Source organism: Ranitomeya variabilis, chromosome 4 (assembly GCF_051348905.1).
Source record: "Ranitomeya variabilis isolate aRanVar5 chromosome 4, aRanVar5.hap1, whole genome shotgun sequence".
NCBI classification, from domain to species: domain Eukaryota; kingdom Metazoa; phylum Chordata; class Amphibia; order Anura; family Dendrobatidae; genus Ranitomeya; species Ranitomeya variabilis.
In genome coordinates, this window is record NC_135235.1 from 291,396,078 (window position 1) to 291,417,728 (window position 21,651).

Consider the following 21,651-nt stretch of genomic DNA (forward strand, 5'->3'; position numbering starts at 1 on the left):
TGTGTGTGTGTGTGTGTGTGTGTATGGGAATGTTTCGCCCGTCCAATCTGTACTGATGTCATATCCAACCTCACTCTCCACTTGACATCACCAAGTCCAATAATCAATGAATCATTCAAGTGGGTGAAATATGATTGTTCATCCAGCCAAGGCCTAAATCCTCTCCCCCAGCCTTAGACCAGGATGAATATTGCACAGTCGTCATGCAAGAATAGTTAGCACCTGTTTTATGGATTCTGTTTTTGACATTAAAATAAAAATAAAATTAAATTTACAACATAAAATGTTGAGGGGCAAAAACAAAAAAATAAGAAAAATGACAACTTTGCCGCAAACCAACAAATATTCCTTTAAAATGTTCAGACTGCAGATTTTTGGGTACCTCCTGACAGTCAAAATAATAATTAAAAAATAAAAAAAAAGGCAAAATAAAATAAAAGAAAATTTCTAGGCGGAGACCTTAATGGTTGCCTCTTTTTGGTTCCGCTGATCTGTGGAAATGTGGCTCCCTGATTCACAGATTGAGTAAGGCAGCAGTCCGCAGGACGAGGTCCGAGTTAGTGTTATAATTCCGTTTTTGTTTTAGGAGAGTCTAAAGGGGGTCTGAGTACGCCTTTTTTAGGGGGGTCAGAATCAGGGCCTGTGGGGGGTTCTGGAGGGGTGACCACACCATCTCGCGTTTCCGATTTCCTCGCAGATTCATTGCTGGGGAATACGTTTGTTTCTTCTGGACCGAACAGCATCTTTATCAAGTCGTCTGCTTGAATTCTCTCCTAGGATGAATGAAAACCAGAAACATGCCTCACTTACAGCCGATACTGCCCACTAACATTAAAGTCTTATATTTCTTTTAAGGAGCTTTCTGGCCATACACTAAGAAAAAAAGCTCCTTAAACTGTTTTCTTACAGTCCCTAAAAAAGACGTTTTCCACTCCAGGACCCCTGTCCATTAGCCAGAGAATAGGGACACCGCAAAGGGTCGCTCCCACTGTGCCCGATCATGGGTGGGCACCATGTAATACCCCGTTTACCACTCAGCAGCTGCTGCCAGAGAAGATGGTGCAGGCACACAACTTGCCCAAAAAATCAGCTGATGGCTAGGGTTTAAGATGAAGACCAACCCCATGGGTCCTCATTTAGTAAGGGCTGTAAACGGTCTATAAACAGACACTGTGGGGCGGAGGGGATGATCAAAGGGACAACAGACCTAATAGATCCACTCTACTTACTCTCTCATTGTGCCTGGGATCCAGGGTGAACCATAATGCCACCGCGCACCTCTGTCCTTTAGTAACGGCCTTCACACCATGAGGATTTTCAGCTCCGGATGAGAATCCCACCATCCGTCCGCACTGTGGTTTTATCTCGGCCTAAGGGGGTAGTAACAGTAATATCATTCATTTGGACGCACAGCAAAACAACATTTTGGGTCAATTCCTACAAAAAGTAACTAATCTTTGACCTTGTTTTTTAAAATTTGCCAAACACTTAAATTGTCTGCAGATTATTCCAGGTCTGGGTCCTGAGACCTCCACTGATCGCTCAACAGACCCTTGAACAATGTGCAGCAGACAGGAGCCGCGGCAGACAGGAGCAATCGGCAGACAGGAGCAATCGGCAGACAGGAGCAATCGGCAGACAGGAGCAATCGGCAGACAGGAGCAATCGGCAGAAAGGAGCCTCAGGTACAATAAAAGGTCAGGCTTCGTCAGCCTATGCTTTCTCAAGAGATTGTGGGGAGACCTGAACCCAAACAACCACCGATCTGCAGGCAATTAAAGCGCCTGACAAATGTTGAAAACTAAAAACAAGTTTCAAATGAATTCAGTCTTTACAAAATTCCCGCAATCAGTTCTCTACACTGGGCCCGTCAGGTGACTAAGGTCTCCCCGTACAGTTTATTTCCATCCTAAGAAGAATGGAGCACCCAATACTTACGGTGATGGTTTTTGCATCCAATTCTGTAAAATAGAAGTGTCCCCCTTCGAAATCGCCATTTAGATACAATATGGCGCTGAAAGAATAAAATTGAGGGGGGGGGGGGGGGTCAGTAATTCATCTAATAAATGATTTGAAAAATACATAAATCGCTTTCTCCCTACAATGTTATCATTGATTCACAGGAGCCAAAAGGAGAGGAAAGCACGTAGAGAGCAGGGACTGTGCATTTCTCCGAAGCCTAGGTGACCCCATGGACATGTAACAGAAGGGGGCACAACGTCCCCCGATAATCACTCAGTACGGCATCTACATACATGTGCTATTGGTGCAGGTCACGTTTCGGCTGGAGTTTGTCTCCGCATGTCAATTTAGCCTTAGGAGCATCCATTCCTCAGAATACAACCCATCCCTCCGCCTCATACAACCCCTTACAGACATGCTGCTACATGTATAAGAGCCGAGTACAGATCCATCCCCGCGACTTGCTGGAAACAAGTGCAGGATTAGCAGATTTAGTGGATTATCGGAGACCAGATTAAAGGGATTGCTCAGTACTTTCTGCCATGAAGTGTTAATGAAAACATAGATAATTTATGAGGATAGATATGCCGGTGACCCGAAATACCACGTGCATTTATTCCCATGTCAGTCCGCTCTCTCCTGGCTGCAAACACAGCATGTGTACAGTGCTACCGACGAGGTTAGCGCCTTATAAATCCGGGAAGATCATTACCTGTAATCCCGGAACGTGTATGCAGGATGCTCCTTTAAGCACATCATGGCTTCGGCTTTCAGAATGCAGTTATCCGCATGTACAGGGTGGCTCAAATCCTGGCGGTCGTCTTGTTTTTCTAGAAGTGTAACGGATATGGATTGGGGATTACCGTCTGCGCACTTAGGACAAGGCCTGACGTGCACGGGTACATGGCCTGCTGATACCTAGAAAGTGGGTGCTGAGCCCACCGATCATCTCCTGATGTGGAATTTAGAGGTGAAGAACAATTGTGTTTTAAGCGTAAATACATCATTGGTAACGTTAGAGGGAGTTGTGTCACGTGCAGCACTTCTTGGTCGCTTCATTCATGGGTCCAGTTCAACAACGCCACCGCCATGGCCTACATCAACCATCAAGGAGGAACTCGCAGTAGTCAAGCAATGTCAGAGGTCTCTTAGATCCTACACTGGGCGAAACCAGGAATCCCAGCTATTTCAGCAGTCAACATCGTTGGAGAGGACAAGACTTCCTAAGCAGTGAGGGGTTAACTGCGGGGAAAGTGGTCCCTAAATCCGACCGTCTTCAGTAGATCTCTCTTCGGTGGGGAACTCCAGACGTCGACATGATGGCATCCAGACACAATCACAAGGAGACCTCTGGCATTGCTTATCCATTGCGAGTTCTTCCATGGTGGTTGATGTAGACCACAGTGGTGGTGTTGTTGGACTGGATCCATCATCTCCTGTGTCCCCACAATGAAAGCTACGAGAGAGATTTTACAGCACATACAACAATCCTCTTATCACCTGTCCACAGGATGGATGATTAATGCATGGTTGCTGGGGGGTCCGGCTATTGAGACCCTACTGAGAAACCCAAAGTCCCGTGTGAAGGAAGCATTCCGCAGAATGTGAATGGAGCAGTGGTTGCACGTGCTCACTACCACATGACGTTCACCGTGGATTTTGGGACCCTCATTCTGAAAATCAGTGGGGTGTCTCAGCAGCCGGACCCCTATTAATTAACCATTTATCATCTATTCTATAGATGTTTTTTTCCCCACCAGTGCTCGTGCACTGTAGGGACGTCTCCCCCGGATAACGGAGGACAGAGATGAAGAGCGTCGCGGCCAAAGTAAAGAGGTGCTGCCGGCTCCGATATATGGTCAGATCCCGATAAAGGGAGGGCAGATTACTAGAATATGGATGAGAAGGGTCCAAACCTCACAGAACCCGAGAATGAAGGGGGGGGGGAGGGGGGGGGGTCGCAGTGCAGGGGAACTGCAGCACCTCTTTATTTATGAGAATGCAGTTCCCTGCACTACTGGATCACTGTTGTGTTAGGAAAATAGTAAAGGGGCGTCAGCGTGGATTGTTGGGGTCCCCAGGGTTCAGACCTTGGTAGAACTTATTGAAAAGCCCTCCTTTTACAACATGAACCCCCGATATCCCAGCAGAACAATACAATTCGATCCCAACATTTCGGCTCTTATACCCATATGGCTGGGTGCTGCACATAGTCCCAGACCAGTACCCTCACCTTCGATGGCTGTACGGCAGACCAGGTGAGAATAAGAGAAGTACAGCGGAGAATCCAGGCGGAAATACGACTCCACCACCCGCCTGACCTTCTCGGTGACGTTGTAGTAGAGGTGAGCGCTCCTCAGCGGGACTTTTCCTTCTTGCCCCAGCTACAAGAAATTCACATATGGCACAGGTTCAATATTCAGCAATATTCAGCAGAGCAGACCCCCCCCCCCCCCCCCCAAAAAAAAAGAAGGAATTCTCCCCCCAGATTATTCCCAGTGATCTCCATCAGGGGGCGTCCTCGCGCAGATTTACCTTCAGCGCCTTGTACACAGTCACCCCGTGAAACTTCTCATTCGGGGTATGAGGCGAGGTTGTGCCCCGATATCCGTCACCGGCTGAGGCCGCAGCCTAGGACACAGGAGGCGCGGGTGAGGGTTTCCTTATTTATACTCCACGCCGATCACATTCCGCGGCGAGGGCCACTTACATTAGTCAGTCGGAGCAGTTCCCGACATTCGTCTTCAGAGATCACCCCGTCGGTCACTACTCTCTGCGATCCATTCAGGGTCTTGGAGGTCATCACTACACTGACTTCATCAAAAATAACGGGGCCTCCTGCGGAACAAGACTGCGGATCATGAGCGGGGCGCAGATCTCATTCTCCTGATTGGCGCAGATTAGCTCCCTCCAAGAAGGAAGGAAATCGCTCACGACTTGGAGGCAGGTAAATGTCTGACCCTTTAAATGGGTGGTCTGTCACAAGCTTCTTTATTCAAAAACTGGGCCCATGGAAACATTTATCACTCCCCAGTTAGGCTGCCCATATTCCCCGCTTCCCCTACCAACAGCAGATGTCAGGTAACCTCTACAGTAGGGAAGATGGAACGGGGTCGGATAAGGTGTTATCTGAGCATGCTTGAAAAAAATATGTTTGATTCCCCGCAGTAGCATGTCTTACGGCTGTTAGACACCTACAATGCATGCCTGTTTGTTAGATAATCCCTGCATGTGTTGCTGCTCTCTAACAGCACGAGACATGCAGCTGTGGGCACTGGAACATATTATTCGAGCACGCCAAAGACATTCTGTTAGCACCCGAGCATGCTCAGATAACACCTTATCCGACCCCATTCGCTCATCACTACTCTGCAGCCAATCAGTGGCCATAGATTAACTGCAGTGGTCCTGTGCTGTCTGAGCTGGAAGACACTGTTAGTTCTGGCTCAGGCGACACATCAGTGGACAACCCCTTTAATGAGCCCAGTTACATGAATATTGCCAGACCCAAGCCAGCCATCCTTTTATTACCGCGAGGCTCGTTAACAGGTTTACCTGCCATGGTTGGCGCAGCAAGGTTATCTTTTCCTTGTGGTCTTCTATCATTTTGGAACAGTTCCTCCTAAAACATTGTTTTGGAGCCAAACGCTGCAGAGCCCCATAGAATGGGTCTATGTACCGGCTCAAGATGGCGGCTACCAGTAACGTTAATGCCCAAAACCTAACACAGTGGTCACGCGGAGCCCCCTAATTTATAGTAAAACCTGTGCAAGATCAAATTAAAAAGAAAAAAAAAAGGGGTATTGCAAGTATGTGCACAAATTCTGTGGATTGTCTGTCCGCATAAATCTGCAAATCAGCAGTAGCAGCAAAGTGGATGAGATTTTACCAAAGGGCGTTCACATGCCGCAGATAAAAATCTATAGCGGAAATTGACTTGTGCTGCGGATTGTAAAGGAAATCTGCCAGCAGGATTTGCCTTGTAATCTGACAGCAGCATGATGTAGGGGCAGAGACCATGATTCCAGCATGTGTCATTTAGTTTACTGGGTACAGTTGTGATATCAGTTTTCCCTGCTACAGATCTAGCAGAGCTCTGAATGCTGAGATCTATATAACCCCGCCTACATCACAGATTGGCAGATTTCTGTGTACACTGTATATTGACCGAAAGCTTCCAATCAGTGGTGGCGGCGGGGGTGGACTGGGATGCACAAGGCCAGTTGTCCTCCAGTCATCATCTCCTGCTGATGATGATGATACACTCATTGTATTCACAAAGCCTGGTAAGTGACACATCACTAGAATCAGGCTCTCAAGCCCTACATCATGCTGCTCTCGTATTTCATAACAAACGATGATAGATTCCATTTAAAGGGGTTTTCAGGTTTCGGAAAACACATTGCCTGACTCCCCGAGTCCAGTGCCGAGTCTCTGCTGCTTTCATTGCCAATAACTGAGCTCAGTGGCTATGAGAGGCTCGTGCTATGTACTCGGGCAGAGCTGCGGAGCTCAGCGATCGGATGCAGTGCTGTCGACAATAACAAGAGGGTAAGGAAAGTGCAAAATTTGCAGCCATTGAATTTGAACAGGGCTATCCCGAAACCGTAAAACCCTTTAATTCTGCAGACTTTCACAGTAGATTCTGTAAGATTTCCACTGCACATGGTGAAATCCAAGGCAAATTCACATTAACATCCTTAAACTCTGAGCGTAACACCTTGGGGACCTTTGGTGCCCATTTGCCACAGATCCACAGCAGACAATTTGGACCTGTGAACCTATCCTAACACTGTGTCCCATTTATTTGCTCCATTGCTGAGGCCGATTTGGGTTTCCAACCAGGGTCATAAGGGGTCTCCTACCTTCCCTTACGGTGTTTGATAAATCGAAGGTCTCTTTGGTCTTTTCTTCCACCAGATTCTCAATCTCCTTCATCAAGTTCCCGATCTCCTCCGATATTCTGGCCGCAGTTTCTCGTTCCACTCTGGAACATATAATAAAAGGTCATGTTTTTAGGAATTTCCTTCTGATGGTCTCAATTCTAGACTCTAGAACATAATCTCCTCCAGTTAGAGTCTTTACAGCACCGGAGACAAAGGAGGAAGGGCCTTTTAACACTTTCACAACTAGGACATTTTTTCTTTCGTTCATTGTTTAGGGTTTTGTTTTTTTTCCATTTTTTCGGGTTTTTATCTTTTAGTTTTTTTTTTTTAGGGTTTTTATTTTTTCTATTTTTTATTTATATTTTTTTAGGTTTTTTCTTTAGTTGTTTTAATCCCCTACCTCTTAGAACCATAACTTTTCATTTTTCAATGTAAACAGCCATATGGACACTTGTTTATTGTGGGACGAGCCGCAGTTTTGAATGACGCGATTCATTTTACCATGTAATACATCGAAACACTGGAAAATAAAATTTTAAAGTTGGGTGAAGTGTAAAAAAAACATAAAAAAAAAACAAAACACACCACACCATTATTCCATTGGTTGTGTCAGGTCGGTGGCCATTGAGAAGTAGAAATCACCTAGCAATTTAATTCCTGAGGTTAGCATGAACCTGGCGACACCAAACTTGAAAACAGTTTTTTTATTTTTAATTTTAGGCGTTTAAAAAAAAAAAAAATCTATCCTTTTTTCTTTAAACAAACTAAAATTTTCTTTTGGTCTTGCCATTTTTCGAGATCTGTAATTTATTTTTTTTTCCGCCGGGGAGTGCTGTATGAGAGCGTGTTTATTTTTGTGCGGCAGTTTGCCATTTTTATTGCCATCAATTTGGGGTATATATGTCCTTTTGATCACTTTTTTTTTATATATTTTTCAGGGGGACCGAAAAATGGCTATTCTGGAGCGCTGATTTTTTTTCTCCCGTTTGCATTACAGATTTTCATAGACTATTTCACATTTCTCTTCTGACTTCAGAATTGGAAAAAAAAAGGTGAGTTGAGGGTGTCGAACTATTTTTTTTTATTTCTCTTTTTAAACTTTTAAAAACTTTTTTAAATTTTCACATCATTACTTAAGTCCCCATTGGGGACTTAAACCCTGTGATCGTTTGTATAATACTGCAGTATACAGCAGAAGTAACAACCTTCTATAAAGCCTGTGTTCTAGTACACAGGTACCTGCCCTGGTATTGAACAGGCTCAGCTCCCGAGCCCGCTCCATACACCTACATGATGCACATTTAAATTATAAGGTCATGAATGGGTTAAGAAATTTGACGCATTTCACTCTAAAAACGTCTTGGTTTAGGCTAGACTTAATAAATACGGACTTACTCTATATCCTGCTTACCACCATCAATAAAATGGGGACCAAATCAACACAAAGGGGGTCCTGTAACTGCAGGGGTCCCATGGGGGTCTCTTTGGCCCCACTACTACACTAGAGGAGTTGACATTCTGTATATACGAGGCCCGAGCTCTTACTTTTGCTTTTCTTTCAGTCTTTTAGGTATGACACTTTCCGGCGTCCATGTATCCTGGGAGGAGAACACATAATAGTATCGTCAGTGACCACGATGGGTGACACGGGGTCGGACAGTCGTGTACGTGGGGGGCAGGGACGGAATCGTACACGGCGATCGTCAACCTTTGGGATGATAAGAATGAATGAAACGACTTACAGGGTCCACAAAGGGAATTCCAAAGACGTCGTAGGCAAAATAAAGCAGTTCCTTCTCCAGGAGGCTCCTTGTAATGTAAGCCTGGACGTCCTGAAAGAGGAAGATCGTGAAAGTGCGCGGCGCTGTATATAGGGGGCAGCAAGCCAAGGCAAAGCTCTGCTTGGAAATTTAAAGGGACATGCTTATTTGGTTTTGACTAGAGAAAAGAGGCTTAAAGGGGTTGTCCACCAATTGTATACTGATGACCTATGCTGGGAAAGGTCAGCAATATAGGATCTTTTATAAATGCTGATATATCTGCCATTACTGACTCTTGTGGTCGGGCATTCCACAGTATGCCTGCTCTAACTGTAAAGAACCCTTTCCTGTTCATCTTTCCTCCACAAGTAATGAATGAGTTCTGGTCCTTTGGAAGTAATAAATCACGCGCCAATTCTTTGCATTTCTTTTTTCTAAGCTAAACAAGCCCAACTTCTCCAACCTCTCATCATAGAAGAGGCCCTCCATCCCGTGCAATTGCCCAAAACTGGATCTCATCCTAGATGTGGCCTCACAAATGACTTATAGAAGGGTAGTAACACGCTGGGATCACGGCATTTTCTCTTTTTATAGACTCTAAAATCTTGCTTGCTTTTGCGGCTGCTGCCTGACATTGAGCACTGCCACTCAGCTTACTGGTAACCAGAACACCCAAGTCCTTCCACTCTGTAGCCCCCCAATACGTTTCCATTGATTCACAAGGAGAGCTGCGGATGCAGGGAGGTACGAGGCGGTTCTCAGGGCTCCAGTCCGATGGCCACAGATTAGTGACATGGCGGATGGGCCGGGTCCTGCAAAATAAACTGGCGCCCTCTAGCTGTCAGAGGTTCCTAATTGGGAAATGCTCCATTCCGGCAATACATGAAGAACCCCCATAAGGTATATATGTATGGATTGTGTAAATTGTACGACCCCCTTTAGTGGTAAAGCACATAAAATCTAATTATTTTGCTTATAAAGGTGTTGTCAGCGTCTTCCACACTCACCTCCCTGGGCTGAATCAGAGCGGCGGCGTCCTCCCCCAGGACAGCGGAATAATAGGCTAAATTCTGGGTCATGACTTCATCATTTGGGTGGAATAGTAGGTAGGTTTTGGCACATTGAATCGCTTGTGTATAGTTCTCAGCTGGGAAACAGATGTCAAGGTAAAGGGTTAACAATTTGCTATAAGCTGTAAAAATGGCGCAATTCGAGGACAGAGGCAGCTTAAAGACTGTTTAAGCTAAGCGCGGCAGTCCCTGATGTTTTTGAACAGTCACTAACTTTAATGGGAATCCGTCAGCAGGTTTGTGTTACGTAATCCAAGAGCAGCACAATTTAGGGCCCGAGACCCTGATTCTGCCGATGTATCACTTATTGGGCTGCTGGTTGTCATTTTGATACAATCACAGCTTTTTTCTGCTGCAGATCTGGCAGAGCTTGGAATGCTGAGCTCTCTAAAACCCCGCCCACAAACCCTGATTGGCTGCTTTCTGTGTGCACTGTAGATTGACAGGTGCCAATCAGTGGTGGGGGCGGAATTACACAGAACAGCAGGACAAGGTGGCACGAGAAACCTAGTCTTGAAGTGATAATCTCCTGCTGATAAAACAGTGATTTTATTGAAACTGAAACACAAAGCCCAGTGAGTGACACATCACTGGAATCAGGGTCTTAGCTCCTACATCATGCTGCTCTCTGATTACATAGCAAAAAACTGCTGACATACTCCATTTAAGTGGATCGGTCACCAGACTTCCCAGCATACATGAATCTGTAAGACCTGATAAGGCTGGTGTACTTACTGTGATATAAGAACAGCTTATATAAAAACAAGCATTTAAGGAGCCCAAGTGGCGCACATTTTACTATCAAATGGGGAAAGGTTTATACAGTCATTCTGACACCGTTTTATAAAGAAAGTACACCAGCATCATCAGGGCTAAGATTGTAAAGTGAAATCTAGTGACAGGTCCGCTGTAAATGTGGGAAAGATGAGACTTGTATTGTGACTTACTGTTGTAATAGGCAAACTGCAGGTAATTGAAGTGTGAAGCGAGGAAATCTTCTGTGGGCTTGTCTTTGCCCGGCTGTGTGGCCAGGTCGGAGACACATCCCTGCCGGCAGCTCATCACCTGCACGTAATGGTCTGGGGAAGCACAAGGTGATATCAAGTGTGGTCATTATCACATTTTAATTTTACTCTAGCAGCACAACAAACTGATAGAAATTAGCAACAGAAACCTGCACTGCCAACCCAATTGGGCTATGCCACCCATCCCCGCGCGTGGGGGCCGAGGGCCACCCATCCCCGCGCGTGGGGGCCGAGGGCCACCCATCCCCGCGCGTGGGGGCCGAGGGCCACCATTGGAGTGGGCATGACGATGCATTGGGTAACACTTTGCACTTTTCTTCCCCGCTCACCTGTAATACTTTGGAATAAATCGGCACTGTAATCTAGGAAGTTGTAGCCATCGTAATCGTAAGGCCCGTCACAAAGGCTGCGGCATTCGACATCCGCGACTAAATATTCCTCCAAGGCTTTTTCAAAATAGGTAATGGCCGTTGCAGACTCCTCGTCCGTGTAATATCTCACCCCAAGACGAAACTGTTGCTGCAAAGAAAGAAGATTAAGGAAAGCAGCAAAATTATAATGCGTAAGGAAGTTGGACTGGTGAAGACAAACATGGCTGCCTACTTGTGGCAACAGCGCCACAGATGTCCACAGGTTGGATTTGGTACTCCGCTCAGAACACAGGATTAATGCAGGTCCCACATTAATGTCTAGAATGGGGCTCTGTACTGTAAACCTGGGAAATTATGGTGGCTGTGCACGACCATGACCTTGGCTATAGTGTGGTGCATGCCTGGCCACCTCTCAATTCTTAGTGGTGTAAGACAGGACCGCTTTTTTTTGCACTGGGGTCTGCATCCATCACCTACTTGGCATCAGCGCCATAGCACTTGCTCATGGATTTAGCGGCTAACCAGTCGATAGATGTCTGTGGTATGGTCACTTCGTGCACGGGCTATGCCATAATATGCAATGTATATGGTTCCCACATTATCTCCAGAATAGCGCCCCATCTGGTGCAGCCAGTAACTCCTATAGAAGTGAACAGACTACATGCATGGCCACCTCTCCATTACAGGTGGAGCGAGACCAGCAATGGGATCCGCCTCGACCACACATTTATGACATTAAGATGGTTACCCTTTTAAAGGGCTAGTCCTATTATAACTTTTATTTAATGAGTCAATATAAAATAAGAAACTTAGTAATATATTAGAGAATCCCGCTCCTTTCTCCTCCTCAACTGATTATTCATTCTCAAGTTGCAGTTGGTGCCCATAAAATTCTATGGAGGAGGGAGGAGCAAGCTAGAGGCAGACAGACATTTTTCTGCAAGTTCTTCAGACATAACAGTTACAGTTCTCCATAGAACTTTATGAGCACCAACTGTCATCTCCTATGTTCAGAATTGGAAAGTCTGTATTCACTGAGGACACACTTGACCCCTGAATAGAGCAGATTTCTCTGATAAGATATATTACAAAGTTTCTTATTGTCAATTGTGCGGTCGGCGCTCATAACAAGTGACCATTTCTGCTACATAGGGTAGGGCTGAAGACTTCCTCTATGTAGCACAAGCGATCGGATGATTGCAGCTTCCAGTCTCCCATGGAGATAATTGAAGCAAGTAAAATAAACAAAAGTTTTAAAAATATAAAAAAAAAAAAAAAAAATGTATAAAAGTTCAAATTACCCCACCCAAAATAAATTGGAAAAAAAAAAAAAAAAAAAAAATTATATATATATATATATATATATATATATATATATATATATATATATATATATATATATATATATATATATATATATATATATATATATATATATATATATATATATATATATATATATACTAGATGGTGGCCCGATTCTAATGCATCGGGTATTCTAGAATATGTATGTCCATGTAGTGTATTGCCCAGCCACCTACGTAGTGTATTGCCCAGCCACCTACGTAGTGTATTGCCCAGCCACCTACGTAGTGTATTGCCCAGCCACCTACGTAGTGTATTGCCCAGCCACCTACGTAGTGTATTGCCCAGCCACCTACGTAGTGTATTGCCCAGCCACCTACGTAGTGTATTGCCCAGCCACCTACGTAGTGTATTGCCCAGCCACCTACGTAGTGTATTGCCCAGCCACCTACGTAGTGTATTGCCCAGCCACCTACGTAGTGTATTGCCCAGCCACCTACGTAGTGTATTGCCCAGCCACCTACGTAGTGTATTGCCCAGCCACCTACGTAGTGTATTGCCCAGCCACCTACGTAGTGTATTGCCCAGCCACCTACGTAGTGTATTGCCCAGCCACCTACGTAGTGTATTGCCCAGCCACCTACGTAGTGTATTGCCCAGCCACCTACGTAGTGTATTGCCCAGCCACCTACGTAGTGTATTGCCCAGCCACCTACGTAGTGTATTGCCCAGCCACCTACGTAGTGTATTGCCCAGCCACCTACGTAGTGTATTGCCCAGCCACCTACGTAGTGTATTGCCCAGCCACCTACGTAGTGTATTGCCCAGCCACCTACGTAGTGTATTGCCCAGCCACCTACGTAGTGTATTGCCCAGCCACCTACGTAGTGTATTGCCCAGCCACCTACGTAGTGTATTGCCCAGCCACCTACGTAGTGTATTGCCCAGCCACCTACGTAGTGTATTGCCCAGCCACCTACGTAGTGTATTGCCCAGCCACCTACGTAGTGTATTGCCCAGCCACCTACGTAGTGTATTGCCCAGCCACCTACGTAGTGTATTGCCCAGCCACCTACGTAGTGTATTGCCCAGCCACCTACGTAGTGTATTGCCCAGCCACCTACGTAGTGTATTGCCCAGCCACCTACGTAGTGTATTGCCCAGCCACCTACGTAGTGTATTGCCCAGCCACCTACGTAGTGTATTGCCCAGCCACCTACGTAGTGTATTGCCCAGCCACCTACGTAGTGTATTGCCCAGCCACCTACGTAGTGTATTGCCCAGCCACCTACGTAGTGTATTGCCCAGCCACCTACGTAGTGTATTGCCCAGCCACCTACGAAGTGTATTGCCCAGCCACCTACGTAGTGTATTGCCCAGCCACGTACGTAGTGTATTGCCCAGCCACGTACGTAGTATATTGCCCAGCCACGTACGTAGTATATTGCCCAGCCACGTACGTAGTATATTGCCCAGCCACGTACGTAGTATATTGCCCAGCCACGTAGTATATTGCCCAGTCACGTAGTATATTGCCCAGCCACTGAGTATACAGCACAGAGCCACGTAGTATACAGAGTTAAAATAAAAAAAACAAAACATATACTCACCCTCCGAAGGCCCGTTGAAGTCCTGGCCCTGTGCGCGGTGCAGGCGTCAGCGTCAGGGTGTGATGACGTCGCGGTCACATGACCGTGACGTCATGGAAGGTCCTTCTGGCATACCATCCTTGGGACCGGAACCTGCCACTTGCATGGAGCGGTCACTGTAGTGTCGCGAGGAGCGCGAAAGGCGGCGAATGGTGAGTATAGCAGTTTTTTTTTTTTTTATTATTATTTTTAACATGACATATTTTTACTATTGATTCTGCATAGGCAGCGTCAATAGTAAGTAGTTGGGCACACACAGGGTTAATAGCAGCGGTAATGGAGTGCGTTACACCGCAGCCCGTTACCGCTGCCATTAACCCTGTGTTAGCGGTGACTGGAGGGGATTATGGAGCGGGCGCCGGGCAGTGACTGCAGGAGAGTAGGGGAGGGACTAATCGGACTGTGCCCATCGCTGATTGGACGCGGCAGCCATGACAGGCAGCTGCCGAAACCAATCAGCGACTTAGATTCCATGACAGACAGAGGCCGCGACCAATGAATATCCGGGACAGACAGAAAGACGGAAGTGACCCTTAGACAATTATATAGTAGATGAGATATATATATATATATATATATATATATATATATATATATATATATATATATATATATATATATATATATATATATATATATATATATATATATATATATATATATATATATATATATATATATATACACACACATATATATACACATATATATATACATATATATATATATATATATATACATACACACACACACACGTAGGCATGTTTGGTGTCTTTGACCGCATATCATAATTGCAGTCATGTACCCGCTCTTGCCATAGAACCCGCCAGCGTGCAGTGAGGGTTCAGAAATCTGCAGTCACATACAGAGTGTTCCAAATTATTATGCAAATTGGATTTAAGTGTCATGAAGGTTTAATTGTTTTGTTTTTCTAATAAACTCATGGATGGTATTGTGTCTCAGGGCTCAATGGATCACTGAAATCAATCTTAAACACATATGAATTAGTTTTCCAGGTGATTCTAATTAAAGGAAAACTACTTAAAAATGATGTTCCACATTGTTAAGCAGGCCACAGTTTTCAAGTAACATGGGAAAGAAAAAGGATCTCTCTGCTGCCGAAAAGCATCAAATAGTGCAATGCCTTGGTCAAGGGATGAAAACATTAGTTATTTCTCGAAAACTTAAGCGTGATCATCGCACTGTTAAGAGATTTGTGGCTGATTCTGAGCACAGACATGTTCGTGCTGATAAAGGCATAATGAGGAAGGTTTCTGCCAGGCAAGTTCATTGGATTAAGAGAGCAGCTGCTAAAAAGCCTCTGGAGTCCCTCAAATCTCAAGGTGTAGGATCCTTCAAAGGCTTGCTGTGGGGCATAAACCTACTATTCGGCCACCCCTAAACAGTGTTCACAAGCAGAAATGGTTGCAGTGGTCCCAGACATACATGAAGACTAATTTCCAAACAGTCTTGTTTACTGATGAGTGTCGAGCAACCCTGGATGGTCCAGATGGATGGAGTAGTGGATGGTTGGTGGATGTCCACTATGTCCCTACAAGGCTGCGACATCAGCAAGGAGGTGGAGGAGTCATGTTTTGGGCCGGAATCATGGGGAAACAGCTGGTGGGGCCCTTTAAGGTTCCTGAAGGTGTGAAAATGACCTCTGCAAAGTATATAGAGTTTCTGACTAACAACTTTCTTCCATGGTATAAAAAGCAGAAACGTGCCTTCAGGAGCAAAATCATCTTCATGCTGACAATGCACCATCTCATGCTGCAAAGAATACCTCGGAGTCATTGGCTGCTATGGGCATAAAAGGAGATAAACTCATGGTGTGGCCACCATCTTCCCTTGACCTCAACCCTGTAGAGAACCTTTGGAGTATCATCAAGCAGAAGATCTATGAGGGTGGGAGGCAGTTCACATCAAAACAGCATCTCTGGGAGGCGATTCTGACTTCATGCAAAGAAATACAAGCAGAAACTCTCCGAAAACTCACAAATTCAATGGATGCAAGAATTGTGAAGGTGACATTAAAGAAGGGTCCTATGTTAACATGTAACTTGGCCTGTTAGGATGTTTTGGAGTTAAATAGCTTTTTTGTTCAGTGAATGTGACCTCCTAATGCTGCAAATTCCACAAATGAGCATTTTCAGTTTTTTAAAACAGATCAAATGTTTAGAAATTCTACTGTGCCTAAATTTGGAACAGTGCATTTTGAGTTTTTATTCATTTTGGAGATTATGCTGTTATCATTGGGAGGTTTCTTCAATAAAATTCGATGTATACTCTAACGGGTGATGACTTTTATTAGACTGACTGTCATTTGCACCAACCATTTAGGAAAATCCGAGAAAAATGTCATTTGCATAATAATTTGGAACATGGTGTAGAACTACAGACTTTTAGCAAAACACTGGACACCCCATTAATACCAAATTGGAGGGTCACTATACATTCTGACATCGGTGGCATTTCTGTAGAATGAGTCCTCAGAGATCGGACATATTACGCAGGAAGACTATTTGTATGTTGTAGGCAGCAGGGGAACAATGCGACAGAGCAAACATGGAGCTTAGTGAGGTGCAAACATCGGCAATCCCACCCCCACATTCCAGATGTGTGGCCCCCCAAACTCACCATGTGGGGCTTGGCTTCCAGATCTCGGAAGTCAGAATCGGACACCCCCGCCATCATCTTGTAATACTCCAGATTCTGCCGCATCTCCATGTGGTCGGGGTTCCCCATGAAAAAAGTGTGCGCAGCGGCTACGGCTTTATCCAATTTGTGGATCTGAAAATACAAAAACATAAATAACCGTGCTCCAAACAACAAAAAGATTGAAAAACGTGGGCAGAGAATGCACCAAGAGGGGAATCCGGAAGGACACAAACAAGACATGACGCCCACAGACCATTCCATCCAAGTCTGCGCTCCAAACCATCACTTCTTCCCTTTCGAGCTCTGCCATGCACCCAAAGAGTAGTTTACCCCCACATACGTGGCACCAGCATACTCAAGTGAAATTGCACATCAATTTTTGTGGTCCATTTTCTCTTGTTACCCTTGTGAAAAAAAAATAAAAAATAAAATAAAAAATAAAAATCGGGGCTAAAAACATTTTTATTGGAAAAATTAGATTTTCTTATTTTCACGGCTCAACGTTTAAGACTTCTGTGAAGCACCTTTGGGTTCAAGGTGCTCAGCACACATCTATATACATTCTTTGAGGGGTCATTTGTGAGAGGTTTCCACTGTTTAGGCACATCAGGGGCTCTGCAATCGAGACATGGTGTCCGCTAATAACTCCAGCCAATTTTGCGTTTAAAAAGTAAAACGCTGCTCCTTCCCTTCCGAGGCCTGCCGTGCGCCCAAACAGTGGTTTTCCCCCACATATTGGGTATGTGTGTACTCAGGAGAAATTGCACAACCAATTTGGGGGTCTGTTTTCTCATTTTACCCTTTTGAAAATAAAAAAATTGAAGTAAAATGTGTGTGGAAAAAGTTAAATGTTCATTTTTTCCTTCCACGTTGCTTTATTTCCTGTGAAGCACATGAAGGGTTAATAAACTAATAAAACAAATTACTTCTTTTTAACTACTTGGTGTCTTTTCAATGCACAAGAGTTTAAAAGATGCTCAAAATCCTGAGCATATGACCAAGTGTTTAACCAAAAAAATTAAAAGGGCCATTCTTTTTATCAATTTGTCAGGACTTTTACCGGCGTTTTATACACAAAGAAAAACGTTGAGAAAAGATGCAGTGTGAACATGCACTAAGGGTTAATGCCTGGTCAATAGCATAGGGGATAAGTTGCTGATCACGGGGGTTAGACTTCAACCATCCTGAGATTAGGGGTCTGGAACCCTAAAAACAGGCCCATCCTCATAGATAGACATGCTCGACCTCCGATCCATCCATTGTCTATGGGACTTGTAGTGCAGCGCTCAGATTTCCGCAGTCCCGTACACAATGAATAGAGCGGAGGTCGAGCATACGACTCGGGAGGAGGCCACGTAGATCCCTTTAAATGCAGAATTTACCAAATGTGATGGCTGATAACAGAGAACATTAGGTGGCACTTAGGGTTATGTAATGACATCTGTAATCACACACTGTGTAGGTGACCCCGGGGTCCGGCTGAGCTGGGGGGAGGCGCACAGGGTGGGAGGGCAGAGGATGGAGGCTTTCCCCACCTCAATACGTGGCAGTGCTTTGAATGGGGGAGGGAAGTTTTGTGAAGATGCAGCAGAAACTTCTGTAACTCCAGAGCCTGTGACACATGTGCCAGCCGGACAGCGCAGCCAGCAGCAGCTCTGCACTGCAGCATGCTGGTCTTAGTAGTTCTACAGGGTCCATGCACGGATGACGGGGCTTACACACTGCAGCCGCTAGCACTATGGACACAACATATCCCTAGCTAGTGCATGCTGGTTCTTGTAGTGCCAGTACTGATTAGCAAAGATCACAGCCCATCACTGACTGCTGGGACTTGTAGTTCTACAAGTACAATACTGGCAGTATATAGATGATGGGGGTTATACACTGCACCCGCTAGCACGATGGACACATAGGCTTAGATAGTGCATGCTGGTTCTTGTAGTGACTGTACTGATGAGCAAAGACCACAGCCCATCACAGACTGCTGGGACTTGTAGTTCTACAAATGCAATACTAGGAGTGTATAGATGATGGGGGTTATACACTGCAGCCCCCAGTACTATGGACACATAACCCTGGCTAGTGCATACTGGTCTTAGTAGTTCTACAGGCTAAGGTGCAAGAGGCTGCTCAGCATGCTGGAACGTGTAGTACTACAAGTACAATACTGTGAGTGCACGGATGATGGGGGTTATACACTGCAACAGGCAGCCCCCAGCAGTACGGACACATATCCCTAGCTAGTGCATGCTGGTTCTTGTAGTGCCAGCACTGCTAAGCAGAAATCACAGCCCATCACTGACTGCTGGGACTTGTAGTACAATGCATGCTGGTTCTTGTAGTGCCAGCTCTGATGAGCAGGGATCGCAGCCCATTCCCAGGCATGCACTACTGGAGGACTGCTGGGAGTAGTTGTACCTTGAAGTAGGCGACTTGCAGGTAGTTGTAGGGGCTCCTCTTCCTGAACTCCAGCTCCAGCTCCTCGCTGGCCACGAAGTAGGTGGCCGGGGCCCCCATGCTGTGCCGCTCGCACCCCCGCACACAGGCCGCCCTCTCCAGCACCCTCTGGAAGAAGCTCAGGTCCTGCACCGGTCCCCAGCCCGGAGGCTGAGCGGAGTAGTCGCTTGTGTTGGCGCACTGCATGCGACAAGTGATGCGGTTGCGGCGCAGGAGCTCCCGGTTGCGCAGCGCTTTCTCCATGGAGAGGATGACGGACGGCCAGTCCTCCCGGTAATACGCCTGCACGCCGCTGTCATAGAGGAGGTCGTAGGGCTCCAGCCGGGCGGCCAGCAGCTGAGCGCCCACTAATAGGAAGAGACCCCCGGGAAGGAGCACGGAGGGCGCCATGTCTGCGGAGACTACCGAGCACGCAGAGCGCTGCCAGCCGCAGGGGCCTCCTCCATGGCCACGCCCACACAGGGGCACGCCCAATGTACGGCTTCTGGGTATGCTTAGCCCCGCCCATACAGGGATGAAAGACACGCCTAGAGAATAAGACCCGCCCATTACCGTGTAACTGCTCCGCAGAGCTGTCTGTCAATCTGACATTCCAAACACGCCCACTTCTCATAACCCCGCCCACAGCTGCCTAAATACCGCTGCTGCCTGCGCCTCAGTGCTGAGCACCTCTTGCCTATCAGCTGGGCCGGCTCCTGGATGATGTGGGCTCTTTCCTTTCCAGTTTTCCTCCTCTCCTTACAGGAGCTATCACTTTATTATTATTTCACCCTTAGGAGCTGTGGATCATATCCTCCTCCTCTTACTGTGGGGTCCTCATAGCTCAGTCCAGCATCCCCCCAACTGTCAGCTGTATTAAGGCTGGTTATCAAGAACTAGACTGTGGCCCGATTCTAATGCATCGGGTATTCTAGAATGTGCATGTCCCCGTAGTATATGGACAATCTTGATTCCAGAATTCGCGGCAGACTGTGCCCGTCGCTGATTGGTCGAGGCAACCTTTATGACATCATTGTCACCATGGCAACCATTATGACATCTACGTCAATACTGTGCCCGTCGCTGATTGGTCGAGGCGAATTCGCGGCAGACTGTGCCCGTCGCTGATTAGTGGAGGCAACCTTTATGACATCATCGTCGCCATGCTGTGCCCGTCGCTGATTGGTCGAGGCCTGGCGGCCTCGACCAATCAGAGACGCGGGATTTCCAGGACAGACAGACAGACAAACCCTTAGACAATTATATATATAGACTAGATTGTGGCCCGATTCTAACGCATCGGGTATTCTAGAATGTGCATGTCCCCGTAGTATATGGACAATGATGATTCCGACTGTGCCCGTCGCTGATTGGTCGAGGCAACCTTTTTGACATCATCGTCGCCATGGCAACCATTATGACATCTACGTCGATACTGTGCCCGTCGCTGATTGGTCGAGGCCTGGCGGCCTCGACCAATCAGAGACGCGGGATTTCCATTATGACATCATCGTCGCCATGCTATGCCCGTCGCTGATTGGTCGAGGCCCAGGCGGCCTCGACCAATCAGCGAATGAATGAACTGGACAGACAGACAGACAGACAGAAAAACCCTTAGACAATTATATATATAGATATAGATAGAGGGGTCGCCATGATGTTTTTTTAGTTAAATAATTTTAAAAAACAGCGTGGGATCCGCCCCAATTTTTTACGTCGATGACGTCGCCACTGGTCTCTGACGCTGCACTCGCAGCAGCTCAGTCACCAGCGGTTCTCAGATGTTCCTTAGAACCAATAAAGGCCCATGAAGGGTATGTAAAACAATTGATAAAGTTTATTTCAAATACATATCCATAAAATCGTGTTAACAGTATATAATGGATGCCTCAACAAAACGACTAACAACCAACAGCAGAATGACACACTAATTCACATACAGGTATGTACCATAATAGGTATTATAATCAAATGGTAACCATAAAACAAATATTCAAATCCAGTCTAATATAGATCAAGGTGCCATTTGTACAAATTAAATGGTACACCCTAGTGACAATCTACAATAGTCATCAATAAATATAGTATACTAAAGTGTCTATGTGCATAGTGCTAGTCTATTTTGAAAATATAAGGTGCATGGAGTCACATACTAATACCTGTGTGAAGTGTCAATGCATCTGTGTCTCACCCCAACGCGCGTTTAGCCTATTTGTCTTCTGGGGACACCCCCAGAAGAATAGGTGAGACGCGCGTCGGGGTGAGATGCAGCTGCTACAGCTGACTTCATTGATGAGAGAAGGAGTGTTATGCTCCCTCTCCCATCATCCTCCTCTCAGCGTCTGACATCACCGACCCTGACAGCTGGAGCGATGACGTCACTGTTTGGCGCCCGCTGTCCGGAGGTGTGCAGGCGCTCAGAGCAGCGGAGGGACCAGGAGGAAGAAGGTGAGTATTGGATTTATTGTTTTTATGGGGCACTTTATATTATATAGAGTCTGACTGTCTGCCTATGGGGAGGAGGGT

General features: G+C 46.0%; 2 protein-coding genes across 2 annotated transcripts in view; one reads left to right on the plus strand and one right to left on the minus strand.

The window, feature by feature from the left end:
* Positions 1–21,651, plus strand: part of C4H1orf50 (chromosome 4 C1orf50 homolog) — a 124,096-nt gene that overhangs the window by 81,766 nt on the left and 20,679 nt on the right. The gene's annotated exons all lie outside the window — the stretch shown is intronic.
* P3H1 (prolyl 3-hydroxylase 1) lies at positions 205–19,693 on the minus strand. The gene is made up of 15 exons (XM_077250183.1): positions 19,108–19,693; positions 16,669–16,821; positions 11,033–11,222; positions 10,626–10,757; positions 9,616–9,755; positions 8,591–8,680; positions 8,394–8,446; positions 6,828–6,949; positions 4,673–4,800; positions 4,498–4,593; positions 4,196–4,346; positions 2,675–2,792; positions 1,939–2,014; positions 1,230–1,370; positions 205–773 (listed from the first exon to the last, which is right to left on the minus strand). Exons 1-15 carry the CDS (start codon positions 19,534–19,536, stop codon positions 564–566), a joined length of 2,229 nt encoding a protein of 742 aa, XP_077106298.1. The 5' UTR covers positions 19,537–19,693; the 3' UTR covers positions 205–563.